Source organism: Stegostoma tigrinum, chromosome 36, assembly GCF_030684315.1.
Source record: "Stegostoma tigrinum isolate sSteTig4 chromosome 36, sSteTig4.hap1, whole genome shotgun sequence".
Lineage (NCBI taxonomy): Eukaryota > Metazoa > Chordata > Chondrichthyes > Orectolobiformes > Stegostomatidae > Stegostoma > Stegostoma tigrinum.
Genome location: NC_081389.1, coordinates 21653535 through 21677428, shown reverse-complemented (window position 1 = coordinate 21677428; position 23894 = coordinate 21653535). Strand labels below are relative to the sequence as shown.

At 47.7% G+C, this 23894-nt stretch overlaps 1 protein-coding gene across 1 annotated transcript in view; it reads left to right on the top strand.

The window, feature by feature from the left end:
- The first annotated feature begins 7735 nt into the window (after positions 1–7735).
- tp53bp1 (tumor protein p53 binding protein, 1) overlaps positions 7736–23894 on the top strand; it is a 128269-nt gene continuing 112110 nt past the window's right edge. The window contains 7 exon segments of the mRNA XM_059640190.1: positions 7736–9095; positions 12789–12976; positions 14006–14090; positions 17324–17417; positions 21149–21237; positions 22262–22405; positions 22983–23061. Of these exon segments, the coding sequence (XP_059496173.1) occupies positions 9020–9095; positions 12789–12976; positions 14006–14090; positions 17324–17417; positions 21149–21237; positions 22262–22405; positions 22983–23061 (755 nt within the window). The 5' untranslated portion in view covers positions 7736–9019.

The window sequence follows — 23894 nt, the reverse complement described above, 5'->3', positions numbered from 1 at the left end:
TTCAAATTTTTCTTGGAGCTGTACCCATCCAGACAAGTGGAGAGAGTCTTTCATCACATGCCTGACTTTGCTTTATAGGTGATAGACAGATTTTGGGGGCAGACCCACAGGAAGCGAGCTACTGTCCTCAGTTCTGTCTCTGGTCTGCTCTTGTAGCTGCAGTATTTATATGGCTGGTTCAGTTCAGTTTCTGATTAACAGTTATTGGATTGATTTCTACTTGTAAATTCTTCCATTATGCACAGATTATCCTGAAAATCAACTTTCGCTGCATTTCAAAAGTACTTAATTGGGTGCATGTCACTCTGGGTTATCCAATGATAGTGATGGGTACTGTACAAGTGCAAACTCATTCCTTAGAACATAGAACAGGGCAATACAGGAACAGGCTCTTCAGCCCACTATGTTAGTACTGACAATGATGCAATTCTGAACTAATCCCATCCGCCCACACATGGCCCACATCTACTTATTCCCTGCCAGTTTATGCATCAGTCTAAATGCCTCTTAAAAGCTGCTAATGCATCTACTTCGACCACCTCCCTTGAAAGCACAGTCCAAGCACCCAACACCTCAAAAAAAATCTGGTCTTGTACGTCTCCCTTGAACTTTTAACCCCCCCACCCCCCACATATGTTGCCTAATATTTGACACATCCATTCTGGGAGCAAGTCTCTGACTATCCATCTTATCCATGCACCCCAACTGTATACACTATCAATCTCCAATCTCTGCCACTCTAGCAGAAACTATCTAAGTTTGTCCAACCTCTCCTTATGGCTAATACACTCCAATCCAAGTTTCTTGGAATGCGTATGGGGGTCAATGTTGCCAGTTTCCCAACAGTATTGGATTGAACAGATTTTAAAGCTAACTGTTCAACTCCAGTGTGAAGTTTACGGTACACTCAGGCGTGTGCAATATTGATGTGTGTAATTTCTCTTCCACGTCCAGCAGCGCCCCCGCTGGTACAGCGCTGCAGTGCAGTCTCGGAGCTGGGGAAGGACTGCAGCGAACACCATCTGATTTTTCAATCACCCAGCCTCACATCAAACAGGTAAACAAAAAACTGTATTTACATCCCTTTCGTTTTATACATGCGTCTTTGCTAAAAGAAAACATGCGCTTGTCTTTTGCATTGCGCCCTTTTCGTTTTTTTGTTTTAAAAAAGGATGATTTAATCTGCAGATTGATTTCAATAACTAAGGCAATATCTGATTTATTAAAACGTTGCTGGAATTATCTTACAGTCAATGTTAAAAAGACGTCTCTGCCTGCGCAGCTTCATTGCAACAGTGCTTATCCATTGCATGTTTGCCAGATGTTTGAAATTTACGAGGATTTGTAAATATACTTTGGATATTTTAAGATCTAAAATCCAACATTTTAAATGTGATACCGACTCGTATCATGACGTTGGATAAAGCACCAGGCCATATTATCGAGAGCAAAATCGACCTTGCTTTTTAAAAAAAAATTTACAGTTTAGGCAGATGTTGGAAAAATGCACGCATCTGGAAATGCCAGACCATGACAGATGTGCAGTATTTCAAAAATGCATCTCAAATATAGCAATGCGAATCAAGGGGTTTGCTTTCATTTTATAAATAAAATTTTATTTCTGAACTTGTACGTTTTATTAAAATGCATACCGTATTTTTTTAAAGGCAGGCAGTGAATTTGATGGAAATGGCTTTGCGTTTTGAGGGGAGAGGTGTTGTTAATGTTTTCGAAGTGAGTGTGGGGCTTTTGGGGGAGGGCGAAGGTTGGAAGTTGGAAAGGTCTCCTTCAGAAAAAAAATCTATCGCATCAGGAACCACAATGAATGGTACTCTAATATCAGTAACCCCACCCACTGCAGAGAAAACACCTGGAAACACTAGGGGCTGGGGGATTGTGTTGGAGAGGAGGCTGAGGCACAAGTTGTTCCTTTGACAGGCTTCCTGACCCACCCAGGTTTCTCATTGAAGTCAGCACACCCACAGGTTAGAGATGTCACTTGAGTAGGTCAAGGTAAAGTCACAATAAACTTACCAGACCATTGGGGCTGCACTCTCATGAGCGAGAGAGACTACTGGCTTAACCCGAGGATCACCACACCTCAGATTGTTGGGTGAGGGGAGGTGGGGGGGGGAGCATGGTGGGAGGCAATGGTTGAGACGGTGGGACCTTTGTGGTAACCTCAGCTGGTATGGGAATTAACCATTGTTGGCGTCACACTTCATGGTCACCTAGCCAATTGGGGTGGACCACACCTTGGTGCTCCTGCATTGTGTCAGCTTGGAATTTTGATTCTCAAATCAGGCAAATGGAGTGAGATAGAAGGTGGGCTGCAATTAAGAGAGAAGCTTATCTTTTGTTAAAGATTTTAAATTTGCAAGAACTAAAAACGCATTCAGATTTGGAGGAGAGATGAAGCAAATAGTACATATTTATCTCTGCTCACTGTCTTCAAAGCGTAGAGTTGGATGGGCGTTTGGTTTCAAAGACATCAGTAGCTTTCAGTGAACCCAACAGCACACTAGTCAACCTTTGGAGCAGGGCCACGGGTAGTTAAACACAAGATTCTAAAGCACGGCTCCCCATTCCCCCCAGTAGAGGAGTAATGTAGCAGTGAAGATGGTCGCTTGCTCAGGGGTGCTAAACTCTCTGCCTGACATCAAAGCAACCCACCACAGGCTTGGGATCAATCATTCTCAATGGGGTGGAGGGTAGGGCCAATTTGTGCTCAATATCCATATGTCAACATTTCCTACTATTAATCTCACCAAAGCCCCCCACCCCTTGACCCACCAAAGCCACACCCTGTCCAACTTGATTTTGCTTGTCACAAATACAATAGCATTGAGGCTTTGATCTGAAGAGTGTTGACTCATATTTCTGAGATGAATCCAGTTTGTGTTTTGATTGTGTTTGTAGGGGAGCCCAAAACCAGAAGACAAAGGTGTAAGGTAACGACTTAAAAAGGACATGAGGGCAGCCTGTTCACACGCAAGGTGGTGATGTTTCCATGCTGTTTGACTTTGTGACTATTTAACTGCAGCAGGATTCATAACTAAATCTGTTGCTGCCATTACTGACTACCTATTGTTAGTCACTAACAGTCTCCATTAACAGCTATTCACCCTCCTAACCAGATCGTTATGAATTCCTTTGTCTATCCATCTTCGATCCGCCTCCCCCCCTCTCCCTATTTATTTCAGAACCCTCTCCCCATCCCCCTCTCTGATGAAGGGTCTAGGCCCGAAACTTCAGCTTTTGTGCTCCTGAGATGCTGCTTGGCCTGCTGTGTTCATCCAGCCTCACATTTTATTATCTTGGATTCTCCAGCATCTGCAGCTCCCATTATCTCTGATCTCTATCAAACTGCTGTTCGCTCTCTTTGGACTCTATTCCCACCTATCATTTACTCCTTACCACCTCCCCTCACTCTGTCTACAATATAAACTGACATTTTCCTAGCTACCATCAGTTCTTAGGAAGGGTCACTGGACCTGAAATGTTAACTCTGACTTTTCTTCACAGATGCTGAGCTTTTCCAGCAACTTCCATTTTTGTTACTGATATACAGCGTCCACAGATCTTTCAGTTTTTTTTCTCCTGTCCTTTCTTGGTGTGTCCAGCAGAGGTCAGCAGACACCAGTCTGGAGTGGCGATTGTGTCTTAGCCTTGAGATAACGACTTTCCCTGTTGCTGCCTCGAATGACTAAACTGCCTGTGGTCATGCCGACGGCTGCAATGGACTTTCAACTAAAACTCTCTGCCTCTCTCTTTCTTTTCTCCTTTTAAGTTGCTTCTTAAAAACTAACCTCTCTGCCTAAGCTTTTGCTCGCTGTTCTAATAGTTCACCTGCAGCCTGGAGTCAAATATAGTTTGATAATATTCCTAGGTTGAGGGTGCTTTGTAAATGCAACTTATTGTTGATGTTAGCAATGAGTTTAGTTGATGGAAAGTTCTTTCTATATGGATATGTTCATTCTGATAATTCCACTGTTTGATACCAAGGCATTTCAAACAGCTTGGCCTAGGGATGGGAGTGTGCATTTTTCTGCAGGGACATTTTCTGGGGGAAAGGAGTGGGGGGCGAGAAAGGTGATGAGGGGGAATTCGTAGCCAAGGAAAAGTCATTTCCCCTCTCTCTGGCAAAAGCGCTGTGTTAAATATTTGTGCTTTCTTTATCTTACTTAAGTGGTGACATCTATACAGGGGAAAATTACTCACTTGGGCAAGGAACTACAGGATTGCCAGCTGTCACCCCTCCTATCCCCCCCACACTGGTAAATAACTGCAGCGAGGCACACTGGGGTTGGGGAATATGGGAGCAGGGGAATGAAAAACCAAGGAGAAAGAAGAATAAAGGAATGGAGGAGGAGGAGGACAGGGAGGATAAAGGGGAAGATAGGAAGAGAAGAAAAAAGAATAAGGGGCAGTGAAGGAGGAAAGAAGGGAAGGTTGAGAGAGGGGGGGAATGGAGAAGATGAAGGAGGTAGGTGAAAGGTGGGGCAGGGATTAGGAAAGGGGGAAATTGGCAGGGATTGAGGGATGGGGTGGGGAGTGATGGGGAATGGGCTTTAGGGGGTGGAAGTTTGTGGGGGAATGGGTGGTGGTTGTGGAGGGGGGAAATGGGGCAACAGAGGGTTGAGGGGGGGAATAGGGAGGAGGAGTGGGAATAAGGAAGGAGTGGGAAAGGAATAGTATCCGGAAGGATGACCAGTGAAGATGGTTGAGATTGTGCAGGAGGGAAGGAGACTGGAAATGGGGGTGGGGGTGTGTGTGAGAGGAGGGCAATGGATGGGGGTTGAGGGAGAGGGAGTGGTGGGGCGTGAGAGGGTAATGAGGGGATAGGGGATGAAGGGAATTGAAGATGGGGAAAGCAATAAGGGCAGGGCATAAGTAGGGAATAGAGATGAGAGGGGAATGTGAGTGAGGAAGGCAATGGGGATTGAAATGTGGGAGATGAGACGTTGAGTAGGCAGGTAGAGTTTGAGGGGACAACAGAGGATGAAGGGGGAATGGGTTTCAGGGGTATGAGGGGGGCAATAAGGAGAAGGGGGTGTGGACCTGATCACCAGTCTGTGCTAGAACCGGGATTTCCTGCTGGTGATTGGCCAGTGTGTGCCTTTTAGTGACGCACATCCGGCTGGCTAGCCAATAGGGAGGGCGGGAAGCTGCGGATTGGATACAGTAACAGTTTGGGAATCCCGCAGAGAGCGGCGCAGCGGCCGGGCCTGGGACCCGGGAGCGCAGGTAGAGAGCTCCCCGGAGCTGGGGAAACATTTGCCCCATGTTCCCGGGGCTCGGGCTAACAGCCAGCCCCCTGAGAATAAAAGCCGCAGCTTTCCGATCGGGAAACGTGGGGGGAGGCGGGCCGCATTGATCGTCTCGATCAGTTGGACTGTAATGTGGGTGCTTGGCCTGCGTACACAGACTGTGGGAATAAGGGGCCAGCGAGGTGTAGAGAGAGTGCGGCTGCACACAGCTATTTAGCAGCCCTGCAACGTAGAGGGTAGTGTAGGCTGATGGAGGGGGAAATAATAGTGTATCGCTCGCCTCACAGTAACTCCAACATGAGATCCGGCTGTAATACCGCCCATTGGGAATGTGATGTCGACAGTTTGACTGATGAGATATGGCCTGTATGGCACAAGCAGGCAAGATGTTTATGATAGGGGTATGGTATGGCCTGTAACAGCTATGTAATAAATGTGATAAGAGACTGGCAAGTGTGGGATATTGGTTGTAACATGGGAATTTGACAGGATGCATGGTTTTCATTAACATACGACTATGTATGACGTGGGTGAGAGATATTGATTGACTGGATTATGATAGTTTTGTGTGATATTCACTAATGCAAGATATTGACTGACATGGGATTATGGCACCTGTGTGTTATGGTCAATATTGCAGAAGTGCACAGGGGTACAATGTTGACTGTTACAAGCAGGACCAGCAGCTCTCTGATATGGACTGACACAGGAGCATTGTACAGCATGTTTGTCTTATCAGGTGTTAGTACTTGTTTGAATATTAGACATGGTAACAGTTTGTCCTACTGGTTTACATTTTAATGATTTTGTATTTTTGGCCTTTGACTTTGTATCTTTCCCAGTGGTGGAAGTTTGGGATCCAGGAAGATTTGTAATCTCTACTTGGAGTTTCATTGATGTCTGGATCCAGAGTATAATCTGAGATGGTCATAGTTTTTTAATCACATGACCCTGAGTTGCATTCCTTGTGTTTTGTGAAAGAATTGCCTCCCAGAGGTTATCCTTTGGATCAACAGTTTGAAACTCTGCTGGAACAGCACATGATGTTCTTGAGTTGCATGGTGTTTGCAAGGGAGAGTCTTGGCCAGTAAAATGAGAGAAAAAATATCTCTTTTGCAGCACCCTTTGTGAGCATGGGGTGTCCCAAAGTCCCTCCCAGACAATTAAACACATTTAAATTGCAGTTACTTACTGTGAAGTAAAGACAGTATTCAAACAGCAATATAATAATAACCTGTTTGTATATTTGTTTTTTTTTGGCCAAGGGATGATCATTGGCGCAGGGAGAACTCTGGTCTTCATAATAATGCCAGACAATTTCTCATGCATATGTTTGGGTGTGAGCTGCAGCTGAGGGAGTGCTGCACTGCCTAGGGTTAAAGTAATGCACCTCACAGGTCGCACTTAAAAAAGAGCAGCAGCTGTCTGTACTGTATCCCTCACTCTAATCCAACATTGACCCTTCAACTGATATCACAGGGACAGATGATCCGGTCATTATCACATTGCTGTCGGGGATCTTGCTGTGCCCAAATTGGCGATCTATATTGCAATAGTACGAGAAGCAGAACCTGCGTAATATTTTGGAAGTATTTAGATGTACGCTTACAATACCAAGGCATACACAGCTAGGGGCCAAGTGCTGGTAAATGGAATCAGAATAGTTAGAACAAATTTTTGGGGTGGCACGGTGGCTCAGTGATTAGCCCTACTGCCTCATATTGTCAGGGATCTGGGTTTGATTCCAGCCTCGGGCGACTGTGTGGAGTTTGCACATTCTCCCCATGTCTGTGTGGGTTTCCTCCAGTTTCCTCCCACAGTCCAAAGATGTGCAGGCTAGGTGCTAAATTGTCCATAGTGTTCAGGGATGGGTTATAGAGGGACGGGTCTGGGTGGGATGTCTGAGGGTTGGTGTGGACTCATTGGGCCGAAGGGCCTGTTTCCACACTACAGGGATTCTATGATCTATTCTTAATTCTCTATGTTGTGTGAAGAATTCCTCCTCATCTGTCACCGCATGTCTGACCCCTTATTCTGAGATGATGCCCTCTGGCCCTAGATTCTCTGTATCCTGTTGAGTCCCCTAAGAGGCTTGTATAACTTAGTAAGGTTGGAACCCCCCCCCCCCCCCCCCCCCCCGGCCCTTTCCATTCTCCTGTCTTCCAATGAGGATAGACCCAATCTACTCCTCTTCTCCTCTATAAGACAGTCCCTTCATACCTGGTGTCATCTGAATGAACCTTCTTTAGACTGTCTGCAATGCCATATCTCTCTCTTTACATGAGGGGTGCTGCATTTCATGAATATTTCACTGCAGAGCACTTTGGGAGTTACGTAATTGTGATTGGTGCTATATAAATGGAAATTTAAAACATTTTGTCCTGCGTGATGAATTAAGTGATAACCTCTTGAGTCAGTTAAGATGGGGGAGGGGGGGAGCGGTGCTACTTGATATGAAGTAAACACTGGAATCAAATAATTATAGAGCATGGAAACAGGCCCTTCGGCCCAACCATGCCGACCAGATTTCCTAAACTGAACTAGCCCCATTTGCCTGTGCTTGACCCATTTCCTTCTAAGCCTTTCCTATCCCTATACTTGTCCAGATGTCTTCTGAGTCTTATAATTATGCCACCCTGTACCACCACTTCCTCTGGCAGCTCATTGCATATGCACACCACCCTCTGTGCGAAAATGTTGCCCCTCAGGGCACTTTTAAATCTTTCCTCTCTTGCCATAAACCTTTGACCTCTAGTTTTGAACTCCCCTGGCCTGGGGAAAAGACCTTTGCCACTCATCTGATCTATGCTTGTCATGATTTTATAAACCTGTTAGCCTCCTACATTCTTGGGGGGCAGAGAGCTGGGGGGAAGCCCCTGTCTATTCAGCTTCTCCTTATAACTCAAAACCTCCAGCCTTTTTTTTTTAAAGGGCTGTCCTCCTCTCCTGTCTCCAGCTAGATGTTTACAATATTTTGTCTATTCAGAAACGAGCATTATCAGCTCAGTTAATACACAGAGGAGGAATTGGAAAATCATTCCTGGCAGGTAATGTCACTCATTTCCCATCAATTGGGTTGGGATTGTTCCAAGCATCTTCACTAGAGACACTTACTGACCGTGGAGGGAAGTCGATGGTTTGTTCAACAGAGGCTGATTTGTCTTTGAATGGGCCTTAGGCCACGAATGAATACCAGTTTCCGACGCGATAAAATGTCTCCAAATCTTGGAACAGCAAAGCCTCACTGTGCTGCCCTCCCACATTTATGTGCCTTCATTGGTCAGAGCGTTAAGTGCAGGAGTTGGATCATGGTATTGCGGTTGTACAAAACAATAGTGAGGCCACTTTTGGAGTACTGTATACAGTTCTGGTCGCCCTGCTATAGAAAGGATAGTAATAAATTAGAAAGGGTACCGAAAAGTTTTACAAGGATGTTAGAGGGACTGGAGGGTCTGAGTTATAAGGAGAGGCTGCATAAGGAGGGATGTTTTTCCCTGGAGTGTAGGAGGTTGAGGGGTGACCTTGGAGATTTATAAAATCACAAGAGGCACAGATAAGGTGAATAGCCCGTGTCATTTCCCTAAGGGAGGAGAGTCCAAAACTAGAGGGCATAGGTTTAAGGTGAGAGGAGAAAGATGTAAAAGGGAGCTGACCGAAGCGTCTGTTTCTGCGCTGTGACACTCTCTATCATTTTACTTACTCATGATATTGCACCTCGACTGTCTTCCTGGCGCATTGCCAACTTGGAAATGCCACTAACAATCAACAATTTGGTTGAACCATTGAAAAGAAACAACAAAGAGATTTTGAAGAGACAAAGAACAGGTCAGTTGTTGATGCAGAGGGGTGATGTGTAGATTGATTCAACATTTGTAAAGCAGGCCTGAAATTATTGGGTGTCTTTTTTTAAAAAAAAAGACCAGATTGTGCTTGTTATGTACCATTCTTGATAATTGCATGATACATTGGGATTGATCAATAACAGCGTTACTCAGCTTCAAGCTCTACCAATGAGACTGTACCAGACTCTGATGCTAGCGAGGAAAACCCCTACTGAACACATTCTATTCCTATGTATTATAGGAAGGATATTATTAAACTAGAGAGGGTTCAGAAAAGATTTACCCAGGATGTTGCTGGGTTTGGAAGGTTTGAGTCATAGTGATAGGTTGGGACCTTCCTCGCTGCAGTGTTGGTTGAGGGGTGAACTTATAAAACTTTATACTGCCATGAGGGGTATAGATAAGGTGAATGGTGGGGGGGATTTCAAGTCGAGGGGTTTTTGAGGCAAGAGGAGAAAAATTGAGAAAGGACATGAGCGGCAATAGTTTTTACACCTGGAGTGGTTCGTGTATGGAATGAGCTTCCCAGAGGAAGTGGTGGATGTGGGTACAGTTACAATGTTTAAAAGGACATTTGGATAAGTACGTGAATAGGAGCAGTTCGGTAGAGTATGGGCCAGGAGCAGCATGTGGGACGAGTTTAGCTTGAGATTATGGTCAGCGTGGACTGGTTAAATGGAAAGATCTGTTTCTGTGCTCTGTGAATTTATTTGCTCTGGTTCAAATGACCCATGCACTGGACCTCAATACATTATTTTCTGTTTTTAAAAAAAAAATTCCTAAAGCACACTTTAATGACTGCTCAATCACCCTTGTTTCCTTACCTGTCCCCGAAGGGGAACCTGGCCTATAGATTTATCACTCTCAGACTGAAATAATGTTTTATTTTCCAGTTTACCCCTCCTTCAGGCAGAGTCTGTGTCCTTGTGATCTGCTGACCTGGAGGAGAGGAAATAAAACGTCACGGTCTGCGTTGTCTGGAATCCTAAAAAAAGCAAGAATGTCGCTTTGCAGCTCCCTGCTTTCCAGTGAGAAAATGCCCAGTTTACAACATTGCTCCTTTAAATACAATCTCTCCAGCCCCTTGAGGCATTTCTCATACTCCAACCTTTTTTAGTACCTGCTATGAACTGTCTGTACTGTGGGGATCAGAATTTTACACAGCTTCCTGAGTGTGGTTGCACCACAGATTCATAAAGTTACAGGATTATCTTACATTTTTGGCTCAAATTTCCATAGAATTCCTACAGTGTGGAAAGAGGCCATTTGGCCCATCTCGTCTGCATTGACCCTCTAAAGGCCATCCCGTCCATATCCACTCCTATTCCTGTAATGCCCACATTTCCTGTGGCTAACTCACTGAGCCTGTACATCTCTGAACACAGTGGGCAATTTAGTTCGGCCAATCCACCTAACTGGCACATTTTTGGACTGTGGGAGGAAACTCGCACAGACACGGGGAGAATATGCAAACTCCACACAATCTAACTGACTGAAACGGCCAGTTTAATCAATGTCCTTGCTCTGATGCAGTCTGGTTAATCCTGCCAGACCCTCCATGCTGTTGCAGTGCAGATAAAGGGGCTGCAACCCCTCTTCTAACTGGCTATGGGACCTCTTACACATCTTTAACTTCAGGCGATTAGGAGTTGATCGGCTTTTGAAAATCGCACACTAATTGCATGCAATTACTGCACGTCACCTCCCCTGGCGGTGATGGTGTGGTTCAGATGTGGCTCTTACAGCATGTGGCCAAAGTTCAATTCCTGGTCAGGGATGACAACTTATAATTAGCTGTGATATCCTGTTGAATGGTGGAGTAGGCTTCAATGTCTGAATGGCTTATATCCGCTCCTAGTAGACTGAGAAACAGTCTGAGCTCGAATAAGGACAGGTACAGGGTCATGGTTTTGGCTTTTACTGACATTTAATCAGAATGCCCAGTAATTGTGGATAAAGGTCAAACACACACCTGTGTTTATTGTAGGGATCATGCCATCTACTCTAATCTGCAGATGAGGTGTTAACTCGATCCTGCTCCTGCCCCCGACTTGAAAACATTAAAATCATAGAAAAAATATAGATTATTATTCCCACTACAGTCCTGAGGGAGTGCTGCACTGCTGAAGATGCTGACTTTCAGAGGACTCGTTAATCTGATGACTGTCTCCTCTCTAGGGTGAAAGATTCGTGGCCACAAACAGGAGGGCTGTTACCCCCACCAACAGTGTCCTGCCCGATATTTATCCGTCCAACCAACAACCCACCCCCCCCACAAAAAAATCCTGGTCATTATCCCGTTGTACAAGGAGCAATACAGCACAGGAACACACCCTTCAGCCTCCAAGTTTGTGCCGACACATTTTGCCCTTCCAGACTAAAACTCTCTTCACTTACAGGATCCATATTCTATTTCCTTCCTATTCGTGTATTCATCCTGGTGCTTTGTGAATGCTGTTTTATGGGGGAGCATGCTGTGCGCAAACTGGCTGCCACATTTCGAAAGTAACTGAGATACAAGGGATGTCCATGAGTTGTGAAAGGTGCTATATAATTTCGAAGTCGGTGATAATAGGATAATGCTATTGGATTCAGAATGTGATTAAACATAACCAGCTGATTTTCGAGACTTGCATTTCAATAAGTTTGCACATGCATGTGTCTGTCCTTGGTGTTTGGAGGTAGTTAGTGTGTATTACATAATATTCATATTACTTTAAGCAGCGTCTGCTTCTTGCTGACATTTTTTCATACAGGTGAGTCACCTTCTCTTGTTTATAAATTCCTTGGCCCTTATCTTCCCTTGTAACTGCCCGTGTCAACATCTTATGCATAAAGGCCCATATAAGAACATATCGTGTTCTAGCAGGAGTAGGCCATCTGGCCTGTCGAGCCTACTCTGCCATTCAATAAGATTCACGGCTGATCTTCCTGTGGACTGAGTTCCACTTGCCTGCCTGCTGACCATAACCCTTCATTCCTTTACTGTTCATCAGTCACAATCTTTGCCTTAGAAACATTCCATGAAATAGCCTCAACTGCTTCACTGGGCAGAGAATTCCACAGATTCACAACCCCTTGGGTGAAGAAGTTCCTCCTCAACTCAGTCCTAATTCTGCTCCCCCCTGTTTTGAGGCTATGCCCCCCCCCCAGCTCTAGTTCCACCCGCCTGTGGAAACTGCCCTTTAGCTATTTCCTTCGTAGCTATATATGTTTCTATAAGATTCCACCCCCCCCCCATTCTTCTAAATTCCAATGAGCATAGTCCCAGTCCTCATAAGCCAACCCCCTCAACTCTGCAGTCAGTCTAGTGAACCTCCTCTGCATTTAAAAGCCGAGAGAGACAGACTTTTACTCAAGAAGGGAATGGAAGGTTATGGGGAAGAGGCAGGAAAGTGGAGCTGAGGATTATCAGATTAGCCACGAATGCATTGCAAGACCGAGCAGACTGGATGGACTGACTACCTCCTGCAAATTGTTAGGATATTCTTAGGGCTGGAATCGATTAGCCTTCGGTCTTTCAGAATTGAGGGAAATCGGGATTGGGCAGAACGGTGGAGTTGAATCCCAAGACAAGCCACGATCGTATTGAATGTTCGAGCAGGTACACTGGGCCAGATGGGCTCCTGTTTCATGTCTATTTCTGCCTGTGACAGTCTGTTGTTTCTCAGTCTAGTTCAGCACATGGACCCTAACGGTACACAGTTGGAATCCGAGCTGTCGCAGCAAGATACCCCGTGCCTGATTGTAGAGGACTCGCAGGCTGAGAGTGTGCTGTCGGAGGATGACCCTGACCAGAGCTACCGGAATCTGCAAGCCAGGTGCCTGTCGAACCTGCAGACCCGCACACGGAGCCCCGTGCTGGTGAGTACACCCAGACTGTTCAACAAAGCTGCAGGATCACTGAAAAACAGGTTCTGGCCCAGGGTGTGTATTCTCAGGGGCAAAATGGTTAAACATCAAATTTCTTTACTCTGTATCCAACCCCGTGCTGTCCCTGTTCTGAGGGTGCTTGATGGGGGACAGTGCAGAGGGAGCATTACTTGCTATCTAACCCAGTGCTGTAGCTGTCCTGGAAGTGTTTGCTGAGTGCAGGAGGCTTTACTTTGAGTTTAGAAGTGTAGAATATTCTGAAGTCTGTTGGTCTTGTTGTCTTATGAATGTGGTCAAGTCACTAACCGTGCATAGTTGTCTAGTGTATTGGCAGACGCAGCTTGCTCAGGAAATGCAAGCGTGAGAAGTTTTTACAGTAACTCTTCCAGAACAACACTTGGGTCTCATCTTGAATTCATCACACAAGGGCTTCACAAAAGGAGACGTGTGCTGGGCAGCTTGCTCTTAGCAGGCGTTCTCCAGCTAACGCCAGAATGGAAATTCCAAGCCTGTGGAGACTCCCGCAACCAAACAGCCACAAATCGTAGCAGTGAAACAGCCACGTTCCCTTCCTGCAATGTTTTAGGCAGCCAAGAGCAGCGATTATCACAAATCACCCAATTTCTAAGGAGTCTTGTTTTAAATAGAAGTTTTGATATCTTTTCCCTGACTATATTTTTTTGGAAAGTGAAAGCATCAGGGGGGCATGTTTTTAAGGTGAGAAGGGAAAGATTTAAGAAGTGCAACTCTTTTCAGAGAGTGGTTTCTGTATGGAATGAAGCGCTGGATAGAATACAGTTATAACATTAAAAAGACATTTGGACAAGTACATGAATAGGAAATGTTTTGGAGGGATATGGGCCAAGTGCAGGCAGGTGGGGCTGGTTTAGTTTGGGATTATGCTTGGTATGGACATGTTGGACCAAAGGGTCTGTTTCCAGCTGTATGACTGTATTGGATGTGATGTGGTTTGTATGATGGCTCAGGCTGTAAGGTGGCCCTGTGTGTTGGATGTTGCAGGAGCTGATTGCTGGCCCACAGGCAGCCAAGACTTCAGCAGGAGGTGACAAGGCGCCTGTTGCCCGGAAGGAGATGCACCACAAAGGTAAGGGATGGTGGGACTGAAGTCCCAGTTCCTCCAGTAGCCTTGCTGGGACCTGATTGGTAACTTGTCAGGTTGCTGAGTAAGTATCCCTCCCAGCCGTCAGTCAGCAAGTTAAGGGTTCAAATCCCAATTCAGATGCACAACCAGAAAAGCTGGCGCTAAGCGGTACCAACTGAGTGCAGCACTACTGCGGGTGAAGCCGCCTTAGACGAGGTGTTGAAATGAGGCCACTGCTGCCCCAAAAGTTAGATGTAAAACAACACTATTCCTTTGAAGAGCAGGGCTGTTCTCCCTGGTCAGTATTTACCCCTCAACCAACATCACTCATACGGACTACCCAGTCACTGTCACCTTTATAAGTTGTGGGAGCTAGCTGTGAGCAAATTCAGAAAGTGTGTCATTTGTTGAGAAAGGTGCTATATCAATGCGGGTTTAGGAAAGAAAAACACTTGGTGTTCTTGTAGTGCAGGTGTGGCAGCATTGTCTTTGTTTTGCCATGGAGCGGGGTGGGGAAGGGTGTGGTAGTGGTGTAGATTGAGGGAATAGGCAGATTGGACTGGAGAACAAAGAACAAAGAACAAAGAAACCTACAGCACAGGAACAGGCCCTTCGGCCCTCCAAGCCTGCGCCGATCAAGATCCTCTGTCTAACCTGTCATCTATTTTCTAACGGTCTGTGTCCATTTGCTCCCCGCCCGTCAGATAGTGTGCTGTTCGCAGTGTAGAGGAACAACAGTCAGGAGGCTGTGTTTATTGGGGAAGTGGGAGAGGAGAAAAATCACTAAAACCACTTGAAGAGATGCACAGGTAATTTAGAAAGTTGATTGGAACGTTAGCCTTTAACCTGGGCTGTGTGCTCAGTCATAGGGACCTTACCCTGAAGGGGTGAATGGGCTTTGGACTGGTGCTTATGGGGTTAAGTAATTAGGACTGGTTGTGTGGGCTTGTAATGCTTGAACCAAAGGAGGTTAAAAGATAATCTAATTAGGCTTTTTTAAGAAAAATAAAGGATTTGCTGAGATGGAGAGGGGATCTTTCTCGTGTGGAAAGAGAGAGGTGGGGTCAGATCTGGGATGAGAAAGCAGTAGACACACAGAGCAGGCCCTTCAGCGGTGATGGCTGAGGTCGGTGGGGGTGACAGGGTGTGAAACCTGTAGCCTGCAACCACCCCCCTCCCCAGCCCTCAACAAGCTGCTGAGACTGGAGGTGGGGATGGGTGAGGTCAATTGAAAATGTCAAAGCTGAGATGGTTAGCTTTTTATTTGTGTTAAAGGTTATAGGAGCAAGATGGACAGTTAGGACAGAGGTCTACAAAGAATGGGCTTGAGAGGCAGAACGATCTCCCCATGGCTGTCATGTCAGCTCTTCAAAATCAGTAACCGCTTTCCCCACTGGGCGCGTCATCCAGGGCTGACGGTCCGGGGGCCTACTGCAGCAGCTGGTGGAATTTAATCCTCAATCAGTATCCGCTGCACTGAGGTCTCTTGTGGCAGTGATAGTGTCCCTGTGTCTGATCTGGGAGGCTGGGGTTCAAGTCCTGTGTGCTCCAGAGATGGGTAATAACAGCTGTGAATGGGCGGATTAGAAAATAACTGTATACTGGGATTGAAAACTAGCCTCAGTGTCAGTGACTGTGAAAGTATCTCTGTTGTTGTAAAAACCCATTTGCTTCACTAATGTCCTTCAGGGAGGGAAATCTGCCACGCTTACCGGGTCTGGCCTTCAGACCCACAGCAGTGTGGGTGACTTTTAACTGCCCTTGCGAGCCATTCTGCTCTTGGGCATCTAGCTACTGCCAACAGTGCAGTGACACCTACATCCAATGAATGAATAAAGGGAAATAAAAGAGGATGGGTTGCAGTATATCAGGGCTCTGGTGGGACCAGACTTGCTGTGGCCTGTGCCTGCTCTTTTCTTCCAAATACCTTTTTAACCTGGCAAATCCTTGACTAGTCACCCTATCCATGCCCCTCATTGACTTTATAAACCTCTATAAAATCATGAGGGGCATGGATAGGGTGAATATCAAAGTCTTTTCCCCAGGGTTGGGAGTCTCAAACTGGAGGGGCATCGGTTTAAGGTGAGAGGGGAAAAGAGATCTAAGGGGCAACTTTTTCATGCAGAGGGTGGTGTGTGCATGGAATGAGCTGCCAGAGGAAGTGGTGGAGGCTGGTACAATTGCACCATTTAGAAGTTGTCTGGATGGGTATGTGAATAAGAGAGGCTCAGTAGGATACTGGCCAAATGTTTGCAAATGGAACTAGGTTAATATAAAATTCCTGGTCAGCATGGACAAGTTGGACCATAGGGTCTGTTTCCATGCTGTGTATCTCTTTGACTCTAATTCTATCATGTAACCATTTGGTGCAGATGGTGGAAGGGGGTGTGTGCTGTGTTGGCAAATCAAACCCAGTCCCAGTTGCTAAGCATGAAAGCTATGTCAGCACACCCAACCACACTGTCATTCTGCCAAATACTGAAGCAGAGGTGAAGCTGCCTCCCCAGGGGCTGAGATAATATGGGGCAATCAGAGCTTTTTGGTGATGGGCACGTGGAAAGTGCTGCCGGCAGTGGTAGAGGAGTCAGATACTTTAGAAACTTCTAAGCGACTCTTGGATAGGCACGTGGAGGATAGTAAAATGTAGGGTATGCAGGGTAGAATGATCTTAGTAGGAACATTGTGGGCTGAAGAACATAGGGCCTGTGCAGTGCTGTACTGTTCTATGTTCTTCGGGCGTTGGAGGCTGAAGGGTGACCTTGGAGAAGTTTATACAACCACGAGGGGCGTGGCTAGGGTGAATAACAAAGGTCTGTTCCCTCAGAGCTGGGAGGGGCACTGAGGTCCACAATTAGAAGTCATATTTTAAGGTCAGAAAAGAAAGATTTGAAAAGGACATGAGGGGCAGCTTTTTTTTTTACACGTAGTGGTTTGTGTGTAGAGGAAGTGATGGATGCAGGTATAGTTAGAACATGTAAAGGACTTTGGATAAGTACACAATAAGAAATGTTTGGAGGGATATGGGCCAAGAACAGGCGGGTGGGACTAGTTTAGGGTTATGTTCGGTATCGACTGGTTGGGCTGAAGGGCCTGTTTCTGTGTTGTATGACTCAATGACAATGTTCTACCCTTCAGAGCTGAAACATTGCACCAGAGCCTCTCGCCACTGTTGAATAACCTTTCAACTCTGCCCCTTAGCCCACATTCACTACATTTCTGTTTCTTTTTCCTTTCAGTTCTGGGCGCTATGGAAACAGTGGTATGTCAGAAGCCTGGTGAACCGTCCATTCCTTCGATGGGGCCTCTGTCGCGGCCAAAGGGGCAAAGCCAGTGAGTGGCTTTAACATTTCGTGCGAGCGCTTGCGTGTGTGTGCGGTGGGGTGGGGGGGGGGCACTGCTTGGTGAAGTGTATCTTACTGAGGGAGAGAGGGGAGCCACTGCCCTGTGTCTGTTTGCAGTCACTGAACTGTCAGCAAGTTGCCTGAAGGTACCAGCTGGGCCGTAGTGGGGAGCAAAGACTCACGTCTGTGTCGACTCTTGCCCTCAATTGTTCAGCAATTGTCGCATTGAGGAAGTGCAGCAGTGTCTGAGGTGCAGTCTCTCGCCATGATGTTAGACTAACATCTTATCTATAGTAAGATCCCAGGACAGTGTTTGAAAGGCGAACAGCAGGGTGATTCTCCCCTGGTGTCCTGGTCAGAGTTTATATCTGAAACAACATCATGGAGATGCGATCATGACAGTGTTCCTGTCAGTGGGACCTTGCTGTGCACAGTTTAGCTGCCGCTTTTCTGACATTACAACAGTGCCTAGACTTGGACCGGACTTTATTAGCTAAAGAGCAGCTCGGGACATCCTGAGACAAAACAAAGAACTGTGGATGCTGGAAAGTTGAAACAGAAACTGGGGGAAACTCAACAAGTAGGGCAGTATCTGTGCAGAGGCAGAGACGGAGAAAGCTTTTCAAGTCCAGTTCTGAAGAACCAAATTTGAACCATTAACTTTATCTCCCTCTCTCTCCACAGATGCTGCCAGACCTGCTGAGTTTCTCCAGCACTTCCTGTTTTTGTTTCGGACATCCTGAGGTTGCAACAGGTTCTACGTAAATGTAAGAAATGATTTGTACCTCAGTGAAGACTTGCCAGGACCTGGTTGTGCAGGAGAAGATAACAAAGTGTGGAGCTGGATGAACACAGCAGGCCAAGCAGCATCTCAGGAGCACAAAAGCTGATGTTTCGGGCCGAGACCCTTCATCAGAGAGGGGGATGGGGTGAGGGTTCTGGAATAAATAGGGAGAGAGGGGGAGGCGGACTGAAGATGGATAGAGAAGATGATAGGTGGAGAGGAGAGTATAGGTGGGGAGGGGATAGGTCAGACCGGGGAGGACGGACAGGTCAAGGAGGCGGCTAGAGGTAGTAGGTAGGAAATGGAGGTGCGGCTCGAGGTGGGAGGAAGGGATAGGTGAAAGGAAGAACAAGTTAGGGAGGTGGGGATGAGCTGGGCTGGTTTTGGGATGCAGTGGTGGGAGGGGAGATTTTGAAGCTGGTGAAGTCCACATTGATACCATTGGGCTGCAGGGTTCCCAAGTGGAATATGAGTTGCTGTTCCTGCAACCTTCGGGTGGCATCAGTGTGGCACTGCAGGAGGCCCACGATGGACATTCCATCTAAGGAATGGGAGGGGGAGTTAAAATGGTTCGCGACTGGGAGGTGCAGTTGTTTATTGTGAACCGAGCGGAAGTGTTCTGCAAAGCGGTCCCCAAGCCTCCGCTTGGTTTCCCCGATGTAGAGGAAGCCACACCGTGGATACAGTATACTACATTGGCGGATGTGCAGGTGAACATCTGCTTAATATGGAAAGTCATCTTGGGATGGGGGTGAGGGAGGAGGTGTGGGGGCAAGTGTAACACTTCCTGCGGTTGCAGGGGAAGGTGCTGGGTGTGGTGGGGTTGGAGGGCAGTGTGGAGCGGACAAGGGAGTCACGGAGAGAGTGGTCTCTCCGGAAGGGAGACAAGGTTGGGGATGGAAAAATGTCTTGGGTGGTGGGGTCGGTTTGTAGATGGCGGAAGTGTCGGAGGATGATGCGTTGTATCCGGAGGTCGGTGGGGTGAAATGTGAGGACGAGGGGGATTCTCTTCGGGGCGGGGTGTGAGGGATGTGGTGTGGGAAATGCGGAGACACAGTCGAGGGCGTTCTTGACCACTGCGTGGGGCGGGGGAGAGGATGTTGCAGTCCTCGAAGAACGCGGCCATCTGGGATGTGCGGGAGTGCAATGCCTCATCCTGGCAGCAGATGCGGTGGAGGCGAAGGAATTGGGAATAGGGGATGGAATTTTTGCAGGAGGGTGGGTGCAAGGAGGTGTATTCTAGGTAGCTGTGGGAGGCAGTGGGCTTGAAATGGCCATCAGTTTCTAGCTAGTTGCCTGAGATGGAGACTGAGGTCCAGGAAGGTGTTGGAGATGGCCCACGTGAACTTGAGGCTGGGGTGGAAGGTGTTGGTGAAGTGGATGAACTGTTCGAGCTCCTCTTGGGAGCAAGAGGCGGTGCTGGTACAGTCATCGATGTAACGGAGGAAGATGTGGGGTTTGGGGCCTGTGTAGGTGCAGAAGAGGGACTGTTCCACGTAACCTACAAAGAGGCAGGCATAGCTGGGGCCCATGCGGGTACCCATGGCCACCCCCTTAGTCTGTAGGAAGTGGGAGGAATCGAAAGAGAAGTTGTTGAGGGTGAGGACGAGTTCGGCTCGGCGGATGAGGGTGTCGGTGGAGGGGGACTGGCCGGGCCTGCGCGACAGGAAGAAGCGGAGGGCCTTGAGGCCATCTGCATGAGGAATGCAGGTGTATAGGGACTGGACGTCCATGGTGAAAATGAGGTGTTGGGGGCCTGTGAATTGGAAGTCCTGGAGGAGATGGAGGGCATGGGTGGTGTCACGGATGTAGATGGGGAGTTCCTGGCCCAAGGGGGAGAAAATGGAGTCCAGATAGGTGGAGATGAGTTCGGTGGAGCAGGAACGGGCTGAGACAATGGGTGGACTTGACAAGTTTCAAAATCTCCCCTTGCCCCACTGCATCCCAAAACCAGCCCAGCTCGTGCCCACCTCCCTAACCTGTTCTTCCTCTCACCTATCCCCCCCTCCCACCTCAAGCTGCATCTCCATTTCCCACCCACTAACCTCATCCCGCCTCCTTGACCTGTCCGTCCTCCCCGGACTGAACTGTCCCCTCCCCACTTCCCCACCTATACTCTCCTCTCCACCCATCTTCTCCTCTATCCATCTTCGGTCCGCCTCCCCCTCTCTCCCTATTTACTCCAGAACCCTCGCCCCATCCCCCTCTCTGAAGGCTCTAGGCCCGAAACGTCAGCTTTTGAGCTCCTGAGATGCTGCTTGGCCTGCTGTGTTCATACAGCTTCACGCTTTGTTATCTTGGATTTTCCAGCATCTGCATTTCCCATTATCCCTGGTTGTGCAGTAGTTCTTGTGTTACTGAGATGGCCTTAATCCCTGCTCACGCCAGCCCTGTTTACCCCACTCCAACTATTGCCTCCTAGTGGCACAGGCTCATGGGGATTTCGTCACCTGCAGGTTCCCCACCGAACCTCTGCCCATCCTAACTTGCAAATCAGTCACCAGTCCTTCAGCGTCCTGAGTAAAAGTCCTGGAACTAACTACTCCCTACTCCCCAGGGACAGCCGTGATCCAAGTAGGCAGCTCACCGCCACTTTCAGGGGGCAGTTAGGGATGGGCAATAAATGGTGCCCTGGCCAATGATGCCCTGTGAAAGAACAAATAATTAAAAAAAAAGCCTTGAGATTGCTGGATGGTGGTCCCGAGCAGTTGGTGGGGCAGGGAACTTGCTGAGGGGTTTGGTTGTGTCAGAAGTGATGGAGGACTATCTGACAAAGTGGGCTGTGTTTACCCTGCATCCAACATTGCCCGTCACCCCCCCCCCCCCCCCCCCCCCCCCCACCAACCGTCCTTTTGTCCCTGTCCCCAGGAAAAGTGCTTGAAGAGCTCCAAATGAAAGCGGTGATGTGATGGATTTATTTCCTCTTTTCCTGGCAGCCCTATCTGTGTCCGGCCAAGCGCGCAGGAGGGAGAAGCTGAAGACACTCGTGTTGCGGATTCCACCACCAACTCGGTCCCTGCTGAAGGTAAGCTTCGGTCTGTTCCTGCAGGAGCTGGACTGATCTCTGATCTGTTGTTGGCCGTGGCTGCTGTGTCGTGTGTCGTGTCGTGTGTGTGCATGTGCGTGTGCGTGTCTTAAGCGTCTCGAGAGGGGAGCACTTTCTGTTTGCAGCTTTCGCCAGACAGCAGATAAAGTATCGTTTATCTCAGCAGCCATGCAACTTGGGTACAGAGCACTGGGGTCTGCCCTCTCCTCTCCCCTTACAGTAAAATGGGCTGTTGACCAGACTGGAGTGTGGGGAAGGACCCATGGGGTGAAGCGTCAGCGTCTTACTTACAGTCATACAGCACAGAAACAGACCCTTTGGCCCGACCAGTCCCATGCTGAACATAACTCCAACCTAAACTAGTTCCAGCTGCCTGCTCCTGGCCCATATCCCACCCCACCTTTCCTATTCACATACTTATCTGAATATTGTTTAATCATTAACCCACCACTTCTTCTGGAGGTTCATTCCGCACATGAACCTCTCTCTGTTTTTTAAAGAACGTTGCCCCTCAAGTCTTATTAAAAACATCTTCCTCCTCTGATTACACCTGTCCACCTGATCTCACTGGCCTGGGGTCTCACCAGCATTGCTGGGGGGAGTGGTCACAATGATAGTGAATGTTTGGAAAGTATTGATTGAGAAGGCCAAGGGCAGCAGACAGATGGGAACCCCACCTCTTGCAAGTTCTCCTCCAAGCCCCTCACCATCCTGACTTGGAAATATATCGCCGTTTCTTCAGTGTCACTGGGTCAGAATCCTGGAGCTCCCTCCCTGTCCGCACTCCGTGGGTATTGGTAGGCAAAAATGGCTCAGTGCCACCTTCTCCGAGCAATTAGAGATGGGCTTGAAATCCCGGCCCAGCCATATCCCAAAGTCAGTGATTAAAATGAATCTTGTGAGGGAATTTTACATCCTTTTTTAGGTGAGACAGCATAGACTGTTTTGAATGGCCTCCCTCATCCATGAAGACCCTGGGGATTTGTTTTGCTTTTTTTTTCAGGTTTGTCACAAGCTGGTCTGGGACTGCTTGAATTGCCCGAAAGCCAAGGGAGCGATCCCGAGGCGAGTGCCAACAAGACGGGTGGGAGCACTCATGGATCTGAGGAGATCAATGTGGACGTCTGCAGTGAGGAGCAAGAGCCCGGTAGGAGGTGCTTGGTCATTGGCTGAAGGCGACTGATTCTGGTGAAACTTGTTGCTGTGTGAGGGGAAGGGTTTGTCCAGTGGGTAACTGTGTTGGGGGAGTGGGGGTGGGGAGAGGGGTGTGGTGATGTTGCTGGGTGACCACTGGACTTGGGATGCTTACCCATCTACATTATGTGCTGCCAGGTAACTTATATGGGCACGGAATGGGGCCTGTGACTGTGGTGGAACCCTGTAGGATGATGCTTCTTCCCAGAGGAACCTTTAGTACAACAGACTATTGTGCATTGGGCTCGAGGATCAAGTCACCAAGTTACAAAGAAACAGGAGGAGGCCATTCAGCCCCCCTGAGCCTGTTCCACCATTCACTGGCTGATCTGTGGCCTAATTCCATATATTTGACTTTGGCCGGTATTCTGTAATAACTTGACAAAACTTTATCCATCTCAGAAGTAAAATTAACAATGATCCAGCCATATTGGACTGTTAAGAGCAGGGTTCTGCCACAGGCTCAGTGTTATCTAGATGAAGAAAAACAACTTTTTTTTTAAACAATGCCATGTCCTGATTCCTCATAGACACCATGGCTGGGTCAGCTGGGCTAACAGTGAGTGAAAAGCCTTTAACTGGGACTGGAAGCAGTCACCGGATTGAGAGGTATGTTGCAGGTTCAGTGTTTTACATGTGACCATGTGGGGAGGTGTCTTTTTGAAATTCTTTACTCACTGAATTTGGGCCACCATGTACTTCCATTTCTCTTTGCCCCTGGAAAAAGTGCCTCTTTGAACCACTGCAGGCCTGGGGTTTACATGAACCCACAATGCCCTTAGGGAGGGAATTCCAGGATTTTGATCCAGTGACATTGAAGGAACAGCGATAGATTTCCAAGTCAGGATGGTGAGGGGAACTTTCAGGGAGCGCTGTTCCCAGGTGTCTGCTGCCCTTGTCCTCCTGGATAGACGTTGTCATGGTTTTAGAAGGAGCTGTCTGAGGATCTTTGGTGAATTTCTGCAGTGCATCTTGTAGATAGTACACGCTGCTGCGACTGAGCGTTGGTGGAGGGAGTGTATGCTGAAGGTGGTGTATGGGTGTCTTTGGGGAAAGGGACCTGAGGGGCAGCTTTTTCTCACAGAGGCCGGTGCATGTATGGAACAGGCTGCCAGAGAAAGTGGAGGAGGCTGGTACAGTTACGACATTTTGGACAGGTATGTGAATTGGAAAAGTTTAGAAGCATATGGGCTGAATGCCACTAAGTGGGACTAGTTCAGTCTGGGAAGCCTGGCCAACATGGATTAGTTGGGCCGAAGGGCCTGCCGCTGTGCTGTATGACTCTGCTCATCAAGTGAGTGATTTTGTCTTGGGTGATTGGTGCTGATGTAGTTGCTTGTGAACTGCTCCAGCTGCTGGCGGAGTCAAAGCAGAACTGACGCTGAGGAAAGGATTGCTTTTGTTTCTTGGGATGTGAGTGTTGCGCGGCTAGTATGGTTGGT